The sequence below is a fragment of the Erigeron canadensis genome, chromosome 3 (assembly GCF_010389155.1).
Source record: "Erigeron canadensis isolate Cc75 chromosome 3, C_canadensis_v1, whole genome shotgun sequence".
NCBI lineage: Eukaryota > Viridiplantae > Streptophyta > Magnoliopsida > Asterales > Asteraceae > Erigeron > Erigeron canadensis.
The window spans coordinates 41,885,659-41,908,283 of NC_057763.1; the positions used below are offsets into that span (position 1 = coordinate 41,885,659).

The 22,625-nt window shown below is 33.2% G+C and overlaps 2 protein-coding genes across 2 annotated transcripts; one reads left to right on the forward strand and one right to left on the reverse strand.

Annotated features, from left to right (window-relative positions):
• Nucleotides 1-1,531: 1,531 nt before the first annotated feature.
• On the reverse strand, nt 1,532-3,312 carry LOC122592155 (protein IQ-DOMAIN 27-like). The gene is made up of 4 exons (XM_043764360.1): nt 2,932-3,312; nt 2,229-2,426; nt 1,814-2,008; nt 1,532-1,708 (listed from the first exon to the last, which is right to left on the reverse strand). Exons 1-4 carry the CDS (start codon nt 3,310-3,312, stop codon nt 1,532-1,534), a joined length of 951 nt encoding a protein of 316 aa, XP_043620295.1.
• A 3,452-nt stretch (nt 3,313-6,764) lies between these two features.
• Nucleotides 6,765-9,616, forward strand: LOC122593387. Its single transcript, XM_043765786.1, has 6 exons — nt 6,765-7,169; nt 7,340-7,393; nt 8,161-8,229; nt 8,376-8,447; nt 9,012-9,145; nt 9,390-9,616. The coding sequence occupies exons 1-5, from the start codon at nt 7,118-7,120 to the stop codon at nt 9,125-9,127; spliced, it is 363 nt and encodes a 120-aa protein (XP_043621721.1). The 5' UTR covers nt 6,765-7,117; the 3' UTR covers nt 9,128-9,145; nt 9,390-9,616.
• The last annotated feature ends 13,009 nt before the right edge of the window (nt 9,617-22,625 follow it).

Genomic DNA, 22,625 nt, shown 5'->3' on the forward strand with positions numbered 1-22,625 from the left:
ATTGTTATTTAAAGTTTTATCTGCATCAAAAATGGCTAGTAAGATATATAAATTTTGGTATAATGACAATGTAATGTTAATACATCTAATACTGTTGAATATACTAATATTCAAAATTGCTCCTTGGTGTACCTGTTTTTTATAATATGGTTGTTATATATTTGTATAATGACGATATAAAAGTAAATATAAACAAAACACTTTATCTACTATAATTAAATTAAAACCAACTCATTTAGGTGGGTTGACCACCATGACATCATTGAGAGTCTGTTGTCTTGATGGACGCATGTTCAATTCTTGTCGTGGATAAAACTAGTAATGATAGCTAATCATTGATGCAAAAAAACTCAACATTGAGGTTTCGTAGGTACCAATTCGGTACACGAGATCAAAGGGTTCCCTTCGATCTACCCTGTGATTTAAATGAAATTTCAAAAAAATATAATCTTCTTATTTATATAAAATCAAACACTCGATTATAAATATTAAACTACATTATGTATCTATTTAATAAAATAACATATTTTTTTTATGTGTTTTGTTCGAATAATCTAACTTCAAATAATAAATTAGACAATCTAACTTCCATATTTTGGTGTTTTGTTCTAGTATTTTTCTGTATTTTATAACTCTTTTTTAAAATTTTTTTTCTTGTAATATTTTGTCAAAATATAAAAGGTAATTGTTCTTGCATTGAAATTTAAATATGCGTATGAAATTAAACTAAGTTAATAAAAAATTTAAGGCTTGTAATGAAAAATTCAAACTCATTATGTTTTTATAATTATATATCATGTATTCAATCTCTCTATGTAACTAAGAGATGATAATTTCATAGGTGACATTTTTAGTTTTTTTGTCACATTAGATTTTTAATGAGGTACCGTATTTTCCATTTAAATTGTTATATCTATGTTGCATGCCATGTACAATCTTTATCATCAATATGGTTGGGGTTGACTTTCTTTTAAAAAGGTTGTCAACCATAACCATATGTATATTGTACGTAGTTGAAATAGTTTGAAATTATTATCAGATCTGGGCTAAGCTTAATATGGTGGCGGGCCTAACCCTGGCCCCTGGGAACATGGGTCCAAGTCCTTCCAATATTTTTGGCTATGGCAAACTTCTTATAAAACAAACCAGTAACACATTCAGACTTTTGACTCTCTTTTGACACATATGGACTTTCAAGTACAAACACACCTATTTGCATTTAGAATGATAAATTGTATAAAGGCCCATTTATCCAAATAACTTGATCCATGAAATGAATAACGTAACTAGCCTTTCTTGTTTAGTTACTACTACTCAAACATCCCTAAATATTCTGTCTTAGACAAAATGATGATCTATATTAAAGAACACCCATATGACATATGACCTTAATAAAGCCAACAAAACACATCATAAGTTTATAGCTTCTTGAGCTTTAGAACAAGACCCTCGCATCCTTAAACTGCTTCTTTATGCCATTATTTCAATACCCCTCCTTTTTGTAAAAAACTCTGGCTTTTGCTTAGGAGCACTACGACACCTTTGTTTCGCCGAAAATGACTTGTGTGTTCGCCATGTAACTTGGATGGTTGTTCGTATAAGGCCTAAAATACCCTTCCCCGCATACACTTTGCGCACGTGTAGTGGGAGCAATTAACCGGTTCGACTTTGCAAAACGAGAACAAGTCTCTTGATCAAACCTCATCTCCTGGAATAATTATCAATGTGATACTTTAGTAAATAATAATAAAAACATTGGATTATCTACAAACTGAGCTAATTAAGTTGTAGATTAGCATACAAAGGGTCTTACAATGGATTTGCGATGACGGGTTACTCGATGATCTATGAAAGAGCAGCGAGCCCGTTGGGACAAAATAGCAGTCTGAGCTCTAAAGAGAGCTTGAATACTGTATAGAGTTGCAGCTGCTCTTTTCCTAACAAGGAATCCCCTAACAAGAGCCTGGAATTTCACCAGCCCTTTTAAAGCTCTTAGAGTCTTTCCTGCCTAAAAATACAAACCAAGATATTCATTAACTAAAGACGTAAACGTAAAGAATAAATATACGAGTATGTGGTAAGCCTTCATATATTCTATGCACTTATAAACAAAACCTAAACTTTTGTTAATTGGTCGTATTCATAAATGTGTACAAGTAGTAGTAAGTGCGAAAAAAAGTTACAAATTTTATATTTAAAAGGTTTACGTACACCAATAAGGGTCTTACAGTGGATTTGCGATGACGGGTAATTACACGATGATCTGTGAAAGAGCGGCGAGCCCGTTGGGACAGAATAGCAGCCTGAGCTCTAAGGAGAGCTTGCATACTGTATATAGTTGCAGCTGCTCTTTTCCTAACAAGAAATCCCTTAACAAGAGCCTGGAATTTCACCAGCCCTTTTAAAGCTCTTAAAGCCTTTCTTGCCTAAAAATGCAGACCATAATGTTCATTAGTTAAAGACATAAACATAAAATAATAATAATAATAATAATAATAATAATAATAATAATAATAATAATAATAATAACAAAAATAGAAAATGACAAAGAGTCATTTTCATAACTTGCAATTATGTCACTAAAATTATGTCACTAAAACAAATCAAGCTACTAGTTTAAAAGAAAATATATACAAATACGAGTATATATGCATGAGAAAAGTGAATATGTGCGTAACTGCATGTTAGGTACATAACCTTATATTATATATATATATTTTTTCATAACTAACATAAATAATCCAAAAGAAAATAAAATATCTATAATAATGCGCGTGCATATATATATATATATATATATTAATAAAAACACTACGTTACTACAGATTAATTAATAGTAGTATATATACCATGCAGACATGCATTAGTATTCATGTACGTACGTAGTACTAGTATTAAGTGATAGCAAAATGAAGGGAAATTAGTTAGTACTAAATAAGCTCTGAAGACTGTTTGAATCTTGAGAGCGGCGGCCCATCTTTCGCTGCCAGCACTAAGATCAAAAAGTGTTGCTTTGCCGTGGCTGCTGGTGAGTCTGACTACAGCCACGGCAGCTTCGGCGACAGCCAATGCAGCATCCACAACAGCAACTGCATGTTCTTTTTCTGGTGTGGGTAATATGTAATTAGTGGGATCATCATTAGTTGTTGGAGGACTAATATTGTTACTACTAACCACCTGCAGTAATGGTGTCATTATGCTGGGCTTAACTTCTGTTAAGCAGCTGCTTGTTGTTTTCTTATCATTTTCTTTGTCCATATTTTTTTTCATATGTAACAACCCTTTAACCCATTTTGAAGAAGCTTTTCCCATCTTTTTTACCCACGAGGAAACGTGTTTGGGGCCGGTTATACAACCCATGATGATGATCGATCTTGATCAATAAGAAGACCAAAAATGAGCCTGTGAAAAAAAGATAGATAGGAACAGACGATCGACTTATAGGTAGTTGTCTCATTGATACTTTTGAGTCTTGACTATATATAGAGAGAGAAATTCACAGGAAACTACCAATTACTCCTAATTATAGATATAAACCGATGACCAATCACTCCTAAAATATAGTATTTACTATAAGTAACACAATTTGAAGATAACCATGAATCCATGATATTTATATAAAAAAAGGAAAGGAAATTTGATGAAAAGATACAAAAAACTTACATATATAGACACTATAAAGGTGGTGTATTGGTCGTTGTGGTGGTGGCGGTGACGGGTCGTGGTGGCGTGCAGCGGTAGTCAGACTGAACTTTGTTAAAAACCTTTCACATCTTGATTTTTTATTTCATAAAAGTCATGGTGCCCAATTATTTATTAATTATACAAAAAACATATAAAAAAAGTATGAGAAAGATTTTTTACCTAAGTTGGACACTTATTTTTCTCATATTATCAAGTAAATTTTTTTTTATTATTGCAAGAATAAATTACATTTTTAGTCCCTGTGGTAAAGAAAAGACCGTTATACCCTTAATATGCGTCTCATGTGGCCGCCAACTTAATGTCCGTTCAGGCCGTAGACCAATTTGTTAACAGAATTTCAAATTTAAGGATGAAACACGTAATTTTGTGGTTTAACGGTGGTATGTGAAAGTTAATGAACACCGCATGGACAAAAAGTGTATTAACTCTAAAAATAATTTAACATATGTTTGTTTGGTTTATTGAAAACCCGGGTTTGGGATTATTGTCGGCAGCTGTGAAAGAAAGAAAGAAAGCAATGGCGTATCAAGTTAGGTATCAAGAAAGAAAGAGATGGTAAAATAAGCAAAATCTAGTTTTTAAGCAAAATAAATACAAAATTTATAAAAACACCATTTTGGTAAATATATTTTAAAAAAACACCATTTTAGCAAATATTTTTAAAAGTACACCATTTTGGTAATTATTTTATTCAAATCCACCATTTTGGTCATTAACTCCATTTTTCTTTCCTCTCATTTTCCACATCACCATACGATAATTAAAGCTATTCCAATGGATATATGGAATGTTTGAAAAATAACATATACTACGAGTATAATATGATAAGAATGACATAATACAGTGCATATATATCGGTATGGACTAAAATTTGATATCAATTTTTAATTATTTTTGGAGCATTTTCTCAAATGACTTGCAGAAAGAAAAACTTAATTAAGGTCTTTAACGATCTTTAACGGTACTGTAGCGCGGGGTGTTTGTCAGAAAAATTAAAAAGTGGGTTTTGACCGGAATTTAACGATCTTTTGAATGGTGTTGATGAAAGTTTCTGAAACGGCGAATTTTGGCCCAAATTGGAAGAATAAAAAACGGACTTTTAATTTTCCGTCGAACTTTCGGCAGCAATTGGCGGTGCGTCGGTCGAAGTTAGGAGTTGATTTTCGAGGGTTTTTCTTGGAATTTGATTCCGATTTTAATGGTGTAGGAGGTGAGATTCAATTCGTCTGTTAAGACGATGAATTTATAGTTGCCGGAAAATTGGCCGGATTTTGGATTTCCGGCGATGGTTGTGATTAGATTTTTTTGTTTAGGTTTATTGGCTCTGATACCATATAAATCTTGTAATGATTATTGTATTGAATTGTAATTGATAGGGATTACAAGAGATTATATTTATAAGGAAACTAATACTATGAAAATTAGATAAATGGAAACTAGATATATAGAAACTAGATATATGTCTAATACATGTTTATGCACATATCTGCACACACACACATGTTTGATGCACATACATAGTTCATGACATATTTCATGTGTTTGGGAGCTTGAAGTTCAACCAATGAGTTTTAATGTTGTCAAGGAAGTAGGAAGGTCAATTCAAATTGATCATCCCATTGTTAGTGTTACTGGTGGTTTTGCCGTTGCCGCTTTTAACGAGGCCTGTGAGATGGTATTGGCACATTCCACCTGCTTTGAACTATTGAGACTGCTTTTTGTCGTTCAATATTTACCTTTTTTTTTGTTTGTTTGCTAGTATGTTAAGAATGGTGAACCCAACAACCTCCATGATTTCGAATTTATGGAGTGTAAATACCTGAAACTTTCCAAGACTTATTACTTTTACGTGATTATAGAGGCCATTGAAGAAGGAAATCTTGGCGTATATGAGACCCAAGTTGTGTGCAGTAGTGATGGCAACATGAGAACTTTGGCCAAGTTTCTTCTTACCGATTGGAAACCAGTTGGTACATAATTATTTGCGGCATCATATCTTTTGTCCTGACTCTTGTCTTGATTTGGTTATGATTTTCTTATGGAACATTGCGCATAATTCCAAGAGCATTTAAATAAAATGGTTTAAGTTTGTTTTTGTTCTTTCCAAGGACGAGTGGCTACCATTAAAAACTACTTTTAAAAACTTAGCTTTAAATGAAATGGGTCAAAGTGATTGCCTGGTTTTTACAACTTATACCAGTAATAAACATGTTTGTTCTCTAAAATTCGTATAGTTATTATTCCAATAGAATTTTTGAAGCCACACTTAGTATAGTAGTTCTCGATAAAAAAAATCAAGTGTAAATTCATTAGGAAGTTATTGTAGGCCATCCTAACCTGTTTTAGAATAAGCACTTATTTTGACTAGTACTCGATCGGCCCTAACTGCTATTTACCAACCTCTAATAATTACCAAAACTAGTATATTGGTTTCTTTGTGATTATTAGAGGTGGCAAAATGTAAGGGTCGGATCGGGTTGGGTGACGGGTCAAAACGGTCCGGGTCAAAATGAATCACTTTGAAAACGGGTCGAAACGGATCCGGGTCAATACGGGTCCGGGTCGAAATGGGTCATTTCAAAAATGAGCTTAATTATATGTTTTCTTAATCATGGTTATTGTTTATTAAAAGCAATGTTAATATTTTTATGAAATAAAAGTATATCTTATATCTAAATGAATTATTCAAAAGGCTGTGAATTTAATCTTTAGATCTCGTATTCGTTAATTATATGTGGTGTTGTGTGTTTGTCATATATTTTATATATAAATATGATATTGATAATAACTTTAAGTATTATAAAAGCTTTTATTTTTAAATCGTAAATATCATAATAGGTAGCTAGCAGTGTAGCACTATAAAAGAAGCCCACTCTATCTTTTTAGCAACCTCTTTGTCCAATCTATTTCTCACCAAATCAGTGTACATATTTCTTTTTACAATGTACAATTTATTGTAGCACACTTTTCTTAAAGTTAGCAATATTAAATCTGGAAATAGTAATGTTTATATTCCACACACCTGTTTCACCACCACCATATGTCCGTATCCACACACCTGACTTATCTGGGATTAAAATGATCCTCTCAACATCACCGTCCTTTTCTTTTCTCATTCAACCTTGTTGCCCATTCCAACCCATCCAGGCTAAAATTTTTACCCAATTAGATCCATAGTTTTTTTAAATGTATCTGTAGATCACTCAATTCCACCCGCTTATATAATGACTATCACCCATTCACACCCAATCAATTACTTTTGGGGAACTATTGCCATCTCTAGTGATTATATATGCTGCATTTTTTTGGATTCATTTACTTTTGCATGACAATTAGAATAGATTACAACCTTATTTTCCTTTTTTGGTGTCTTGTACTTTGATACCTTATCTTCCTTGCAGGCACAAAAGCGATGGCAGTATATCTCTTTTCAAGTTTGAAATCTGTATGCAAAACTGTGGAAGGTTTGTTTTATGTGTATGGTTATGATTTCAGTCGAACTTCCATACCAAGTTATTCGGGTTAATCAGAGAATTCTGCATTCATATTTGCCTCCTGCTAGGCTTGATTTTGTTAGCACATTACGATTGGGTTCCAATAAAATGTTTTGTTACCAATTGAGGTTTATGTGCAGATGTTGCCGATGAAAAATGGAATGAGCTGAGAAAAGTACTAAGTCTTATAGAAGGTTTTTGTTTCTCCCTTTGTTGAATCTGTTTTGTGATCGTCATCCCACTGGCTACACAAATTTTTGGCCTTGGTGCTGGTGGGCATGATCATTATAGAAACTGAGATCCTGTCATAGTTGTCAAAGGTGAAAGCGAACTCAAAGCGCAATGACCCCAAATGGGGCCTAGGCGAGAGGCGCGAAAAAAAGCGCGGGCCCGAAAAAGAAAAAGCGCACTTAGGTAAAAACAAACCAATGTCATTCAAATTACTAAATACCATTTAAATAAACCATAGCATTCAACCAAAAAGTTCAAAAGACATTGTTTAAACCAAATTGTTCAAAACCATCGACCAAACTTAAGAAGAGAAGTCTTAATAATATAAAAATAGAAGAAACCTTAATTTTAGTTGAATGAAAAATACTCTCTGATGAATGATGATATTGATATATATGGAACAAAGATTCTTCTGATATCCCCATAATATACGTGATGTTTTCTTTGACATGCATTACAAGCTCCTTGAAATACAAAGGGTTTATTTATAAAGTTTAAACTGACGTACAGCTAGTGGGCCTTGGGCCCATGGTTTCAGGCGTTAAGGCTGGGCCTCGCCTGCGCTTTGCTCCTAGGCGCAAGAGGCTCTCACCTTTGACAACTATGGATCCTGTAGAAGGAAATCACGCTTGATTTATAATTTCTCATTGTTAAATTGGAGACACAACTATGCCTGTTTAGGGCACCCTTCCATACAAGGCTTCTCACTTCCATCTTGTTGGATGCACAGATAGGGAACAAGGCTTACCAATCCATAAGATGTGTTGCATTTCAGATTTGCGTACGGAGATTATCGAAGGTTAGGATTCAACATGCTATTACCCTTAGGCCGTACCCTGTAAATATTGTAAAATCTGATTTTTAAGCTGTTTTGTGACCTCTCAAATGGGGGGAAGAATCTATTCAATTGCAAATTGTATTATTAATATGTTATTTTCACATTAGGCCTTGACCAATTGCTTTTTCTGGGCCATAACATGCTATTTTCACCAGATTGCAATCGAACCACTAATCCAGGTACTTCTAAGGTTATCTTGAGTACCATTTATCGTCTACTTATATATAGATGGTTCTGATATAGGTGGCAAACTGAACTCATTTACTCGAGAATGGGTCGAAATACTTTTCTAACATTTCTTTTGGCACTTTCGTTTCCTAGGCCATGTTCTAAGGTTATCCTGAGTACCATTTATCGTCTACTTATATATAGATGGTTCTGATAGAGTTGGCAAACTCAACCCATTTACTTGAGAACGGGTCGAAATACTTTTCTGACATTTGTTTGGGCACTTCATGTTCCTAGAGCATGTCCTAGAAAACTGATTTGGCTATATACAAGTCTTAGTAATCGGTGGCAAAATAGTTTTATAATCATTATTGAACCTATTTATAATGTGTAGTTTAAGTATTTGTGATTTGTCAACTGGACAGAAGTGAAAAATGTGCTTGGATCAACTTGACTCAACCAAAGTAAAAGAAACGACATGTCTCAGTTTGCCCATTTTGCCACTTCTGATAGCACGGTCAATTGTTTTCTTCTCGTTGATACTGTATAGTTTAAATATAAAAGTCTTCTTGCAGATGTTTGGTCTCATCCTGACAACACTTTCTATGACGTGATGGTGCGTAGGACCAACGGTACTCCTTGTAGGGGTTACGACTACCACGATCCATATTCCATGGGTAGGGGTCACTAACCCATTTGGTGTAGCCAGGTTAGTTGTTTCTGATGTTAGTTAGTTTCACTGGAAAAATATTCGATCTATGTACTCACACTTGAATGAGCTTATGTTGTTTGTATGTGCCTGATGATTTCTATTTCCAATTAAACTTGATTAGTAGGAGTGAGTGGTACAAGCATTCCATTCGACTTCATAATATAAGAAGTTGCTTGTGTTTTCCTGCATTTTGGTGTCATCTTGTTTACGTGTGCTAACTTAATATTCTTAACGTTTCCAGTATATAGTGGTGCTGTCTCGGAACAAATTAGCGCGATGCAGGGAACCGGACTATCTGCCTGTGAATAGCAACTTTTGAAATCTCAGTATTGTAGTTTGTTATTATTTCTGGTAGTCTTTTGGATGGTTACTAGAGTTGGTTTCGGTTTTTAAATGCTTCATGATGTATGTTACTTTGCTCAAGTTAATATTTTTGGAATGGCAAGTGTTTTAAATCTTCGCTCTTAAGGTTTGAAGGGTAGCAAAATGAATCCAGTTTTCTTTGGTTTTTCCAAGCTTTAGCCTTGAACAACATTTTTTAGGTATTATATATTTTGCTTTCCGGGATTTGATGTCAAAAGAAGTTACTAAAATAACAATGGGTTTCGATTTTGGTTATCTACATTTATTGGTTTGGTAGTGATGGGCTAGATGAGCGAAGCCCAAGCCCAAACTTTAAAGGTTGAATCATGTATGCCCGATGTACCGGAGCAAGTCGTACACCCACCATTTTTTGTTGTATGACAGTAATGACACTAGATATGTTTTACCGTATTCTTTTTGAAACAGAAAATTATAATTTTCTAACCATTTTTATGTTTTACTATGTTAATATCATACTGTACGTTTACAACAAATATATGTACGGATCACCTCTTGTGCATACGGTAAAGATGAATATGTGCATCCAAAAGGATTGTTCACATATAGTTTAGAAGAAACTGGTATATCTGTAGAAATGAGTTGCAACTGAAATCTATTCATGGTTTGTCTAAACCATGCATAGTTGGACACAAATAAGGACATGCTACAGCACGGGTTAATCAGATTATTATTTGAACAGGTCTGGTGGTGGTTGGGCCAAACAAATAATCCAGTGCAACAAAATTCAATATCGAAACTTTTCATAAATACTTTATCAGAGTATTCCAATGTTCATCTGTATATTTAAACGTGATAAATTTTAATTTTTTTGTCTTTTGGTTAAACGTGAACTCCATAGCCCATAGTGCTTTGCTTTTATGTTTGCAGGTACACTTCCATAGTCTTGCACTTCCATTCTCGTAAAGTCGTTTGGTGAAATCCATATTGACATTGTTACCATTCTTTCTATCAAACAATTGTGGGAAGTCTTCCCGAATCCGTTTCTTAACTTCCTTTCCATTATACCAAACACCGCTAAGGGTCATTAAATTAACAAAATTAATTACTTGTTGAACAAGATTCTCAAATGACAAAATTTAAATTGTTAGAAAATGAGCATCGCAGTTACGGTTTAACATAAACTTTTTGTTGTGTTAATTTTAATTTGTTTGGAAAAACCATCTACACTAATATTTATTTATGTCATTGGCATCCATTATTGATACTAGAATGCATGACCTGTGAGTTGATGGGTGACCCCAATGGCCAATACGATTAGACTAAAATCTCATTGATGACTCTTGTGTTACTTGTGATGGCGTACTCTCGTGTGTCACTTGTGCTTGAGTAAACTTTACTTATTCAAATCGTTCTTACCTAAGTATTGGTTTCAGGTTTAACTAGAGAATAACAGCAAATAGTGAACTGTGGTCAATTCAGGTTGGGAGGAGATTCCCTCAAGTTGGCTGGCCCTTGACTTCAATCCAACGGACAAAATATTTTCAACTTGATCAATCAAGTTGGAAACAACTTGAGAGAATACCTTCCCATTTAGGTTATATGGTTTGACCGTTTAAGAAAAAAACGAAAAAGAAATGTAATAACAATTCCATACAACCCACTAAATACTCATAATTAAGGTGTTCGGGTATTAACTCAGTTGAACCCATCACCAAGGCAAAACAATTAAACCACTTCAATATTTACCCAATAGCTGAACTTGGGAAACCCGAACATAAACCGCCTAAATACATGAGGCTTCCAAAGAGAGATGATTGATGATCTATGAAGTCGAAGGTCCACCTTCATTAACAACTGCTTCTTTCACCTTCCAATCGGGGAAGTGACTTCTGATCCAGTCCCTTGCTTCTTGTCTTCCATTGGCCGAGTGAAAATAGATCACAACTTCCCTGCACAAAACTTTCATTGGTTGCATGACTAAATAAATTTGTAGGTGTAGAATTTCTATGTATTTTCGAAAGTGTTGATCAGGTTTATTTTGTTTAGAAATGATCCAAGACCTTTTGTATTCTTAGATTAAAATAGAAATATATACATACATATTTGGGGGTTAACTCATAATGGACACATTAAAAAAATTAAAGTAATGGATGCTTACCCGGTATAATTGCGTATAGAGCTCTTTTTGAGCTCCATTTCACTATAAGAGTACTTATGAAACCTCGCTTGCAGGAAATTGTAGATCTGCATCACATGACCTAAATTTGGATTAGTAACAAAACAACTCGAAAGTAAGGTTTTCTCTACAATTTCACATTAATTGTAAATGGATTAGTAACAAAAATGCTTAAAAGTAATGGTTTCTTTACACTTACCATTTCGCCCTTCGTGTTTGAAGATCCTCTAACCTTAACATAATGAATCACTAGCTCATGCTTGCCTTCTAAAACGCGGTGCGCATTCCTGTTGAAAAATGATTTCAACTATCATGAACAAGTAATATACAAGGTGGTGATTACTACATGCAACTTAAATAATGCATTCAATCTTAATTACTAAACTTACCCTGCATATAACTCAACGGTAACCTCCAAAGCACCAAGCCAATGCTCAGTTTGTAATAGGCGCTGCAAAGAGTTATAAATTATCAACTAAAAAAAACTATAAAACAATAACACACAAAAAAATCATGAACTGAACATACCTCACCAGCAGCATCGTCATGTAATATTATCTCAACTACACAACTAATTGTGTAGTTGCGATCTCGACGATGAACGAATGAAATGTCAACTATCTCTCCATAGGTTTCAAACTTTGATCTCCTGTGAAGATTCATAACTTTTTAATACAGCTTCTAATCATATTTGATATACAAGTCAAGGGGGGGGGGGGGGGGGGGGGGGGGGGGGGAAATCAAAGAAAATTAATTAGACCAGTTAAACTTTAATCGACAATCTCTATATTGCAGTTTTGCCCCAATACCATTAGTTGAAGGCCAAAGTATTTAACGGCTTAACTATCTAAAAGACCGTTGTGGTACACTTTTTTCTAGTTTATATACTTGTGGTGTCAATTCAGTAGCATTTTCGTCTTATTGTAAAGATAGCAAATTGAGTAGAGCGGTAAATTCGGTCACAACTCGATCTTTGGTACAGGTAGAAATGGAGTCACGTTGACCTTGGGTTACATTATTAAAAAGATATACAAATAATTAATGTTTGACACATGATTAAATAACTACATTATTATAACAAATGATATATTACTTATAAGATAAAATTATTTAAAAGGTTCACCAATCCAAATCATCCAGTGGAAATGAGTTAGAAACTGAAATCTATTCATGGTTTTATCTAAACCATGAATATTGGACCCAAATCAGGACAGGCTAAATCACGGGTTAACCAGATTATTATTTGAACAGGTCTGGTGGTTGTCACGGGTTAACCAGATTATTATTTGAACAGGTCTAGTGGTTGTCAGGTTATACGGATAATTAGTGTAACCAAATTGAAATGCTAATATCTAAAACTTTTCATACGTAATTTGCACTTTTTTCAGAGCAGCCCAATGTTCAAGCTTCATGTTAAAGCTTTGAACGAAAACCGTTTTATCAAATTTTTACGTCAATGCAAAAAAAGTAAAAAGAAAAAGAAAAACAATTGGTATCAAATATTTGCCAAACACCAATATATATATATATATAGCATAGCAAGCTTTTTTCCCAATGAATAAAAAACTTAAGTAAAAGCTCTTTTCATTTGTAAAAAGCTTTCATAACAATCATCTATTGGGGATGCTTAAGTAAAGAGCAGCAATCAATCCAAAAACTTATATGAATTACCTATTTTAAGTCATTATGGACCCTACACCCGTTTAGTTATGTCCCATTCATTTATGGCAGCTTTCAGGTACCATCATCACAAAAGGATATCCAACAGAGCGAGCAGAACACACACCAATATACATATGGGCACGTGAAAACTAACTTGCTTAGAAAAACTCACAGTTCTTCTTCTGTTACGAACAGGGGTAGCCGGCTTATAAGATAACGTGTTAGCTGCAACATCAACAAATAAAGCTATTAAGAAACTGAGGGTGATTTCCAACATATGACAGAGGGTGGAGAAAATATATACTGCCTGAGTTGGAGTTGAAGTTGAAGCTGATTGTCCTTGCAACTTCTGTACTTTTGGAGACGACTTCTCTGGCAAGTTCTGTATTTTTGAAGATGGTTATAATATGAATTAAATTGGGTAATCACACACAAACAAAGATTATCAACAATATTCGATATATCCCACTGTACTTCATACCTTCTTACGCTTGCGAGTGTAAACAAGCTGACTGTGACTTGTATCCATGTTTCAGCAAACTGACCAGATACCAAGAACACTCTATAATATGGATAAATATAAAAACTATGATAGTTCCATGCCATCCCCCTTTTCAATATCTTTAGAGTTAACATTAAACTCAAACCTCAGTAGAAAAATCAACGAAATGTTATTCTTCCTAGGGTATGTATAAAGAAAGATTAAATATTGAGTTCACATATATCCAACGCTATATAATTGGCAATTTATGATTTTCCTTTAAACAGTTTTATCATTAAAAAAGAAAAAAGGATCAAATACAACTTTAAGCCTAGCAACCGTGAGGCACAAACTAAATGGCCACGCACAGAACCTGACAACAGCTATTGACTCGACCAAATGCCTAAATGACATACCCATAACTCGACCAAAGCATATCAAACATTTAAATGGTTCAGAACAATTGGCACATACATACTTAGACCTGTAAAAAAAATAAAAAGAAACCCATAATTATAACAGAAGGCTACTTATTCTATATGCTCCTTGTAGTGAAAGGAAAACATACACCCATACATAAATCCCTTAAGAGCAGGGTATGAGAGATATATTTTATATAGAACAAGTTACCAAATTAAACGCAAAACATAGGTAGGATATTCAAGAATCATGGCATGATGTAAGAGCAAGCATGTGCACATACAACTTATAAGACTAATGGGGTCATATTGCATTATCTACACAGATGCATAAACTAAGCGGCAACCGAAATATTAACCTCAATGATATTCAATAACTTTATTTATTTATAAAAGGTTCGATAGAGGTCTAAGGTCTAACACCTAAAAGAAAACAGTCTATTAGTTACCTTCACACTTTTACCAAACTTTCGGTCACCTTTTGAACTCATCAACTTAGTACGTTTGATTTAAACAGTCGCATCTGCAACCTATAATGAGACTTGTTTACCTCTGCGTGTGTGCCTAGTCAACGTCCATGTAAGCAACAATATTCTATATTTAATTATCTTCATCATCATCCACGTACATCCACACTACAAATCATATTGTATTTGTTCACACTTTTAGGTGAGTGTGAACAAATTAAAAATTTTGTCACGCTTTTTAATGTGTAGAAATATATTGAATTAAAAGTATGTGGAAATTTCTTCACACTAAAAAGTGTGTAGAAATAAAAGTTCACACTTTTTAGTGTGGACTTTCATAATTATTTTGTCACACCCTATTTGTCCACGGTAACTAAAAAATTTATGGTGAACAAATGAGGCGTGACAAAATAATTATGAAATTTTTAATGTGTAAAAATTTTCATCACTTTTAATTCAATATATTTCTACACACTAAAAAGTGTGACAAAATTTTTAATTTGTTTACACTAACCTAAAAATATGAATAAATGTAATATTGTTTGTAGTGTCACATGTGTCACTATTCTTGTATTTTGAAACTTTCTTTAACTTTTTTTGGTATTGCTTGCCCAAGTAATGGGATTAAATGGATTTCCAATCCATACTTCTCTATTTTTTTTTTCTGAAAGGCATATCTGTTCTAATCCTAAACTACTCCAAATAATACAAAACTCCCCATGCCAAGGATTGAATACCTCAAGAGTCAAGAGCCTTTACGAAATCAACTAACCCCACATTGGCATTTTTAATCCATATTGATCCTTCTACAGAACTCCATCGCCACTAAATGACCCATATATACAGCAACCCGTAAGTTTTTATGTTTTATTTATATTTTAGATAAAAAGTTTCTTTCAAAACAAATTACTCATTTCTAACATACTTCACATTCGTAAAACGTACAGTTTTTATCATTAACATTAATTGGTGTGGTAATTCTCTATCTTTATATTAAGAGATAAGTATCTTGTAATGTAACAAACTTTAAACGAATGTCTATAGTAGGAAATAACTAAATTTGTGTGTATTGTATGTAAACAACTCGAAATTAATGTTTATTGTATGTAAGAAAATGTATTCAACCAATTAAAATCAGACAAGTGGCATCTCTATATGGTTGCCACGTATGTTTTCCTACATACAATAAACATTTTTTAAAGATATTTACATACAATACACAAAACTTTAGTTATTTCCTACTATAGATATTCGTTCAAAGTTTGTTACATTTCAGGATACTTATCCCTTATATTAACTATACAAAACACTACAATTAAACCAACTTTCTGCAATTAATTAAAAACATATATACACATATTTAACATCAGATCATTAAGATATTCAATTCATTCAATTTATATATTAACTTGATTATTGTCCCGCGTATTAAGATAGTTTTATACTTACATATGTATATATATGAAAAACACAATTTTCTTAAGTTTTTATTAACAAATTTAAATGTTCAATTTCACTCTATTAACATTTGCCTTCGACCTTGATAGTTTCATAAACACTTATTGTGTTGCTCATTAAGTCTTACCAATTCAACAAATTATTCAATGTCAAAAGTCATTGATTATCCATGTCATCACAAATAGTTCGATGTCATTTAGATATCCATGTCATATCATCAAAAATATTATACATGACACATATTTTAGACTGTGCCAAGGCATACAACCTTTTAACTCGAGTTACAAGATTGCCAACACTAAGCCAATAATCATTTCAGAATCTTGTCTTATTTTCATTCTCAATTGTTATTTAATGACATCTTAAGGGGGCCAACATTGGAGTGTGCCTCGGATAATGAGGAACATATATTTGTCCATATACTATTACGATTTGCTTTACACGGGAACGCAAACTCAGAAGCATGGATCACATGGATGATTTTAACCCCAAAGGCATCCAAATTTTGAACCACATGTTATATCCATTTGTACATCAATGCTAAATTAAGAGCATCCAGACCACCAAAACCTAAACCACCCACTTTTTTGCCTAACAATCACCTTCCATTCGATCCATTACATTTCATTTTCCAAGTTTGGTCCCTCCCCCCTCCCTTACCCCTTCCACCTTAAAAAAAATGGTTGTGACCTTTATCAATCGACGAAATAAAGAATAATAATATATTCTAAATACCCCAAGGAATTTTTTTCATAAATTGTCGAGTTATAATCCACCATAGGCAAAGCATTTGTATTAAGTTTAAATTTTATTCTTGCAAAATTTATGAAATATAACCATAAATGGAACCCTCACTCCAACTTTGGTACAATGTAAATTTTAAAGGGCATATTTAAAATTTTGTTCGTAAAAAGATACTAATAATTAAAGAATACATACAAACGACCTTTTTGTTTTGGAAGTACAACGATGGTGTTAGAAACATTAGTTTAAGATAAACTTCTCTATTGGTAGAGTAAAAATCTTGAGTTGTTTTAATTTTTAATAGAATAGAAAAAATAAGAGGTTGGAAAAAAGATTTTTTCCTTGTTTTGGTAAATGTACAGTACATTGATAATATAGGTGTATGTAAAAATATTATGATTTTTTCAAATTCTTTTATAATATTAATCACAGTAGTCATGTGGAAAAGATATGTACATGCTAAATTATATATCATTAATTTTGATAATTTATTTTCTTTTATTGAATAGAGCACAACTTCTCCGTCACACATGCTCTAAAATTGCAGATCGATGTTAAAGGTTGACGTTTCCAAAGTCGGCACTAACCTGAGCTAAACCCGACCTTCTTAACACCGTTGTTGATAATTTGATTAAACTTGGCGTTATATATAAACTGTGTGTGTGTATATATATATATATACATATATTGTAAATACAGGGTGTTACGACATTGTTAATATTAATTTTACTTTATTATGATTTAAAATATAGCTTACTATTTTATTAATAAAGAAGTAATCTATTTATTTTAAATGAAGCATATCTAAAATATTTCAATTAAAATATGACACCGTGTTTTAGTTCTACGACATGATGATGGCGATCATCATTGACGCCCAAGGGTTTTTGCAACTCAAAAACGCAACGATTACGTTCGGGATCATAAATGGCGACCCCAATCCCACCAAAAGACATTTTAGCATTCATCACTGTCTCATCACTTATCGAACATTTAAAATAAAGCATAAATAGCTTATGTCGACCATCTTCATTATTCAATTGATTAAATTCTTCACCGCTTATTCTTCTCCAAAGATGCATCAAACAGCTCATCATGCGCGGTTTGTATTTATTTGGGTTTCTTTTGACTGCTTTACGACTACTTCTTCGTGAGTCATTACCAGCCAGCAGTAAATATATTGTTTTTACCTAATTATTATTACTCGATTGTATTATTATTATTATTATTATTATTATTATTATTATTATTATTATTATTATTATTATTATTATTATTAATTAAATGGACTCAAACCCAGGCCACCCCCAATATTTATATATGTCGATCAGCTAAACTCAATGTATGGCTATAACTTTTGTTTTCGAACTATGGCCCAACATATCTCGGCCCACAATTCGACAATATATATATAGTCACGTACGGTGATTTCAAAACCCTATATATATTTGTTAATTGAATATATAGTAAGTAAATTTATTATATTTAGTAATATTATATATATTAAATAATTGTAACGAATTACTTGTAATGTTTCCTTAATTAATGTCGGTTGATAAGTCAGGCAGAAACAATTGTACGTTAAAGAATTTCAATAATTAATTTGTATAAATAAATAGAGGATATATGTACGTGATGCCATGTATTAGCCATATATCCATCCCAAAAACGAAAATATATCTCTTGCATATATGTGTTTAATAAATAAAAAGGGTATTCGGCCAATATATAGTGTCTTGTGCTACTTTTCGTTTCCGTTCGACCAGAGGTCAGAGGAGCTAGCTAGGTTCTTTTGCTAGCTACTTTGCTAGCGGTTGAATCAATATATATATATATATATAGGTACGTAAAAGGTTTACTACGTACGATGGAAGAAGCTAGCTAGCTAGGAGGGCAAATGTCACCGGCCATGTGAATTAGTTTTCTACAAAAAGTCTGCGCGCATCAAACTATTTTATCACATCAGACGATAATAATAAACAAATCCTAAGGCCGGGTGAAGTCATGATTCCACACGGGCTTCCGTACGTAAACAGCTTGTATTAGTTGGCTCTGACAATAAAATGAAAGGAAATTTTTTTTGAAACGGACATATTTCAAGGGTGTTTTGTCAAACAAGTTTTCGAAAAAAAAATTATAAAACCAGTGAATCTGGTTTTTGAAATACTGGATTCACTTTTTGACCTCGATTCAAAAAAGCAACTTTGAATCCGGTATTTCAAATACCGGATTCAGACATCTGTCAGTGTGATGTGACTGGTACACAGGAGCTACAGTGGTCCTTCGCACAAATTTCGAAACCGGGTTTTCAAAAACCGGTTTCAAAACTAGTTTATATAGGATTTTAGACCTCAGTTGTACTATGGATAATCAAAGTGAAAGGTGCATACTGAGATTGAAACAAGATGGAGGTAGTTGTCAAAAAGATGAAGGAGTGTGTAGAAAGGTGCATACTGAGATTTATGGTTTGATATTCATCAAGTCGTGACTTTTTGAAGAGAGGAGCCTCATCCTCACTAGATATTGAAGGCTGCACAACGGTGGTGGTAGGATCGCGCGTGAAACAAATAGCAATACCTCATTTTCGATTTCAACAGTTTCGTCATCATCTTGGGGAAGGTGGATAAAAAGCTTAATGTCTTGACAAGAGAATCCCACGTGTTAAAAACGCTTATACGAGTATTTGTTTTATTTGTGCGCCATTCAAAAGTGTGGGGCATCTCCATCTAATCCTCTTACATCTACTTTTGTTTACTATATTTATATAATATATAATGGGATGTTGAGTAACTATTGTATATGTCGTAATCAAATTGCTGGCTGCGTTTGTTTTCCTCACCTCGAACCCGGTATTGGAAAAACCGGATTCTCAGTGATATGTCGTAATCAACATGCATGTTTCACTGTTGGTCTGAAAAAGCTTGCACGTCGTTCGAAACCGGTAATGCTAATACCAAGTTCAAATACCTCTTTCTGGAACCGGTAATGGAAATACCAGGTTCCGGTCAAAATTTTGAAACCGGTATTTCAAATACCGGTTTACCCGTTTGTACAATTTTTTTTTTCGAAAACTTGTTTGACAAAACACCCTTAAAATACGCGCGTTTTAAAAAAAATTTCTAAAATCAAGGCGCTGCTAATTAAGGAAAGAGGTAGGCGCTGCATCATGCTTATTTTGGTATAGCTTTGAATTGTGGGTATGGTCGTATGGTTAACTAAATATATTGCAGGTATAGGTCTCTGGCTGTTTCCATACGGATGAGCATAATCGACCGGAGTTCCAACTTAAACGTTATGACTACTTTGGCAACGGTGAAAATCTGATGTATCTTCATCATATATATGCTTTTATATAGACTATAGCTGTTTATTATAATTTCCCCCCCTCTCATTCTAATTCAATGTAAATATCGATAATCTGACGAAACTGCAATGCGTTAACTTATAAAACTTAATTTTTAGAGATCAACACAACTTGGCTTATAAATGTCAAACAATTGCGTTAATATCCTTAAAATATTTCACGATTTATTAATTTTAAATCAGTCTTCAATAACTATAAGCAAAGAATTTCTTCAACTTTCACTGAAAGAAATCTTGTATTATAGCTTCTTTAACTATGTATGATATTACACAAACATGATGGGTTCACTAAGATTAAATTGTATGCATGAAATAATTAGTTGGCAACAACAAAACGAGGAACATTTCAAGTAGAAAAGTAGGTGTAGAACATACTATTTCCAACCCCTTGGCAGATCATCATCGTAGTACGCAACAAGCAGCTTAATTAATTTCTTGCTCAGCCTTTGTCAATTTAATCTCAGCAGCCCTATATAGTTTTCCCATTCATTTCCATATCCTGAACGGCTTCAACTACTTTCTGCACTCTGTTGTATAAAAGATCTGGAAGTTGAGGTTCGAGACCTATAAAATATAGGTTGATGGCAGATGACGTATTATATATCTACAGTATGTTTGTTAAAAATAAGAAGAGGCCGGCGTATTAATGCATACCAAGTTCCTTATAAAAGGCATGCCTAATATCATGATTCGTTTTCACCCGAGTACTGTCAGGAACATTTTGGGAAGGTGTAATATGCATCTTGGAAAATTTGCTCTCGATCGAGCTGAAGAAACATATATAGAAGAAGTAAATCAAAATGAAAATCACCACATAACAACTGATTAACTCGTATGTGGAATATTGATTTAGAATATGAACAATCAACAGGGGAACATATTATATCAAGTCATTTGATTTTGCAAGCCGAGTGACAGAGTCAAGTATTGCCAGAATCCAGAGTATGAAGACCATTTCTGATTTGCCGGGGAGTTTAATTAAAACACATAAGAATGTGACATAAAACCACTGTTTTTTTTTTTTAATTAAAAAGTGAATTTAATTTGTTTGCAATTACAATCAGAGAAAATTGTGCGCTAATTAAGATGAGAGATCAATGTATCACCTGAGAAGATACTTTTGCAGTAGTCATCCGCTTTTGTGCTGAAATACCACCCTTGTTATTCTTACTGTTTGATCGCGAGTTGCAAACTCAAAATTAGTAATTGGAAATCATATCATCAAAAATAAAACAGATAACAATTTTCAATTATCTGAAGACGATCAAGTACCTGATCTTCTTGCGGATACCCATGCAGATAAAATTGCAGAATATCCTATCAATAAATATTATTTATAAGCAACCCAACCCAAAAAAAGCTAACTGTTATCACTAACAAACGTAGCCAAGTGTTGTTTACCTACGATCATCACGTACCACAAACTAAGGTTTAAAAAAATGTACATGTATCATGTACGTATGTGCTTCTTGTCACAAACACAAGGATACACAATAACAATAATAATAATGAATCGTATAATAATTATGATAATCACAAAGGTACGTGAAGGAAGAATACTTACCACCAAACAACTATGTATTTTGACGTATATCCATCGGTCGGTTGATTGAACTATGGATAGCGAAATCCTTGATGAAGATTGATAGATATAACTATTAACAATGGGTCGGTTAGTTAATGGTACGGTCAAATCCACAAATAACCACTCCCCATTCTGGATTTCTCAGGCTGTTTATTTTCTTTTATTTTTGTTTTTAATTACACTTTTGGTCCCCGTGGTTTACATGAAATTTTTAGTTTTATCTATGGAAACTTCTTTTTATTATAATTATTTTTTATTTTTAAAAATTATTGTAGTTATTCTAAAAGTTAGAGAAAATAAATGATATAAATTTATCATTTGGTACTAACTTTCCTCGTGCTTATGGTGTGTTGGTTGTATAGAAATATTTTCAAAATTTGAAAATCTGAATGGTTAGAAAGGGAATACACAACCATAATGATAATCGTGTAATTTTATAATATTAATATCATTAAACGTGGTGCCAATGAAAAATGTCACCGCCACATGACACTGTTCTATTAGTCCACGTACCTTCCGCATTATTATTCGGATTTTGCAATATCGGATCCCATTTGAGTTTTTTTTTTTAATTTTTTTGGCACCTTGGACATTTTTATTGCTTTTGTTTTCTATTCTATTGGTTCATCTTATACCCCGTGTTATTTGAATTTTGATATATCGGATCCCGTTTGGGATTTTTTTTCCTTTCTGTTTCGGATTTTGCTATATCGGATTCCGTTCGACCTATTTTACTTGGTTTCTGATTAATTTCTTTTAGCTTTTGTGTTTACTTTAATTGGTTCATCTTATACCCCG

Bases quoted from the DNA above. Each gene is read 5' to 3' on its own strand.
- LOC122592155 (XM_043764360.1), bottom strand. From the start codon at position 3,312: ATGGGAAAAGCTTCTTCAAAATGGGTTAAAGGGTTGTTACATATGAAA. The intron at 2,427-2,931 runs GTACTAACTAAT...CTGCATTTTTAG, and splicing joins CAGTCTTCAGAGCTTATTTA to GCAAGAAAGGCTTTAAGAGC. The intron at 1,709-1,813 runs GTAAGACCCTTT...TAATTATTCCAG, and splicing joins CCCGTCATCGCAAATCCATT to GAGATGAGGTTTGATCAAGA.
- LOC122593387 (XM_043765786.1), top strand. From the start codon at position 7,118: ATGGCAGTATATCTCTTTTCAAGTTTGAAATCTGTATGCAAAACTGTG. The intron at 7,170-7,339 runs GTTTGTTTTATG...GTTTATGTGCAG, and splicing joins TGTATGCAAAACTGTGGAAG to ATGTTGCCGATGAAAAATGG. The intron at 8,230-8,375 runs GTTAGGATTCAA...TTTTCACATTAG, and splicing joins GCGTACGGAGATTATCGAAG to GCCTTGACCAATTGCTTTTT.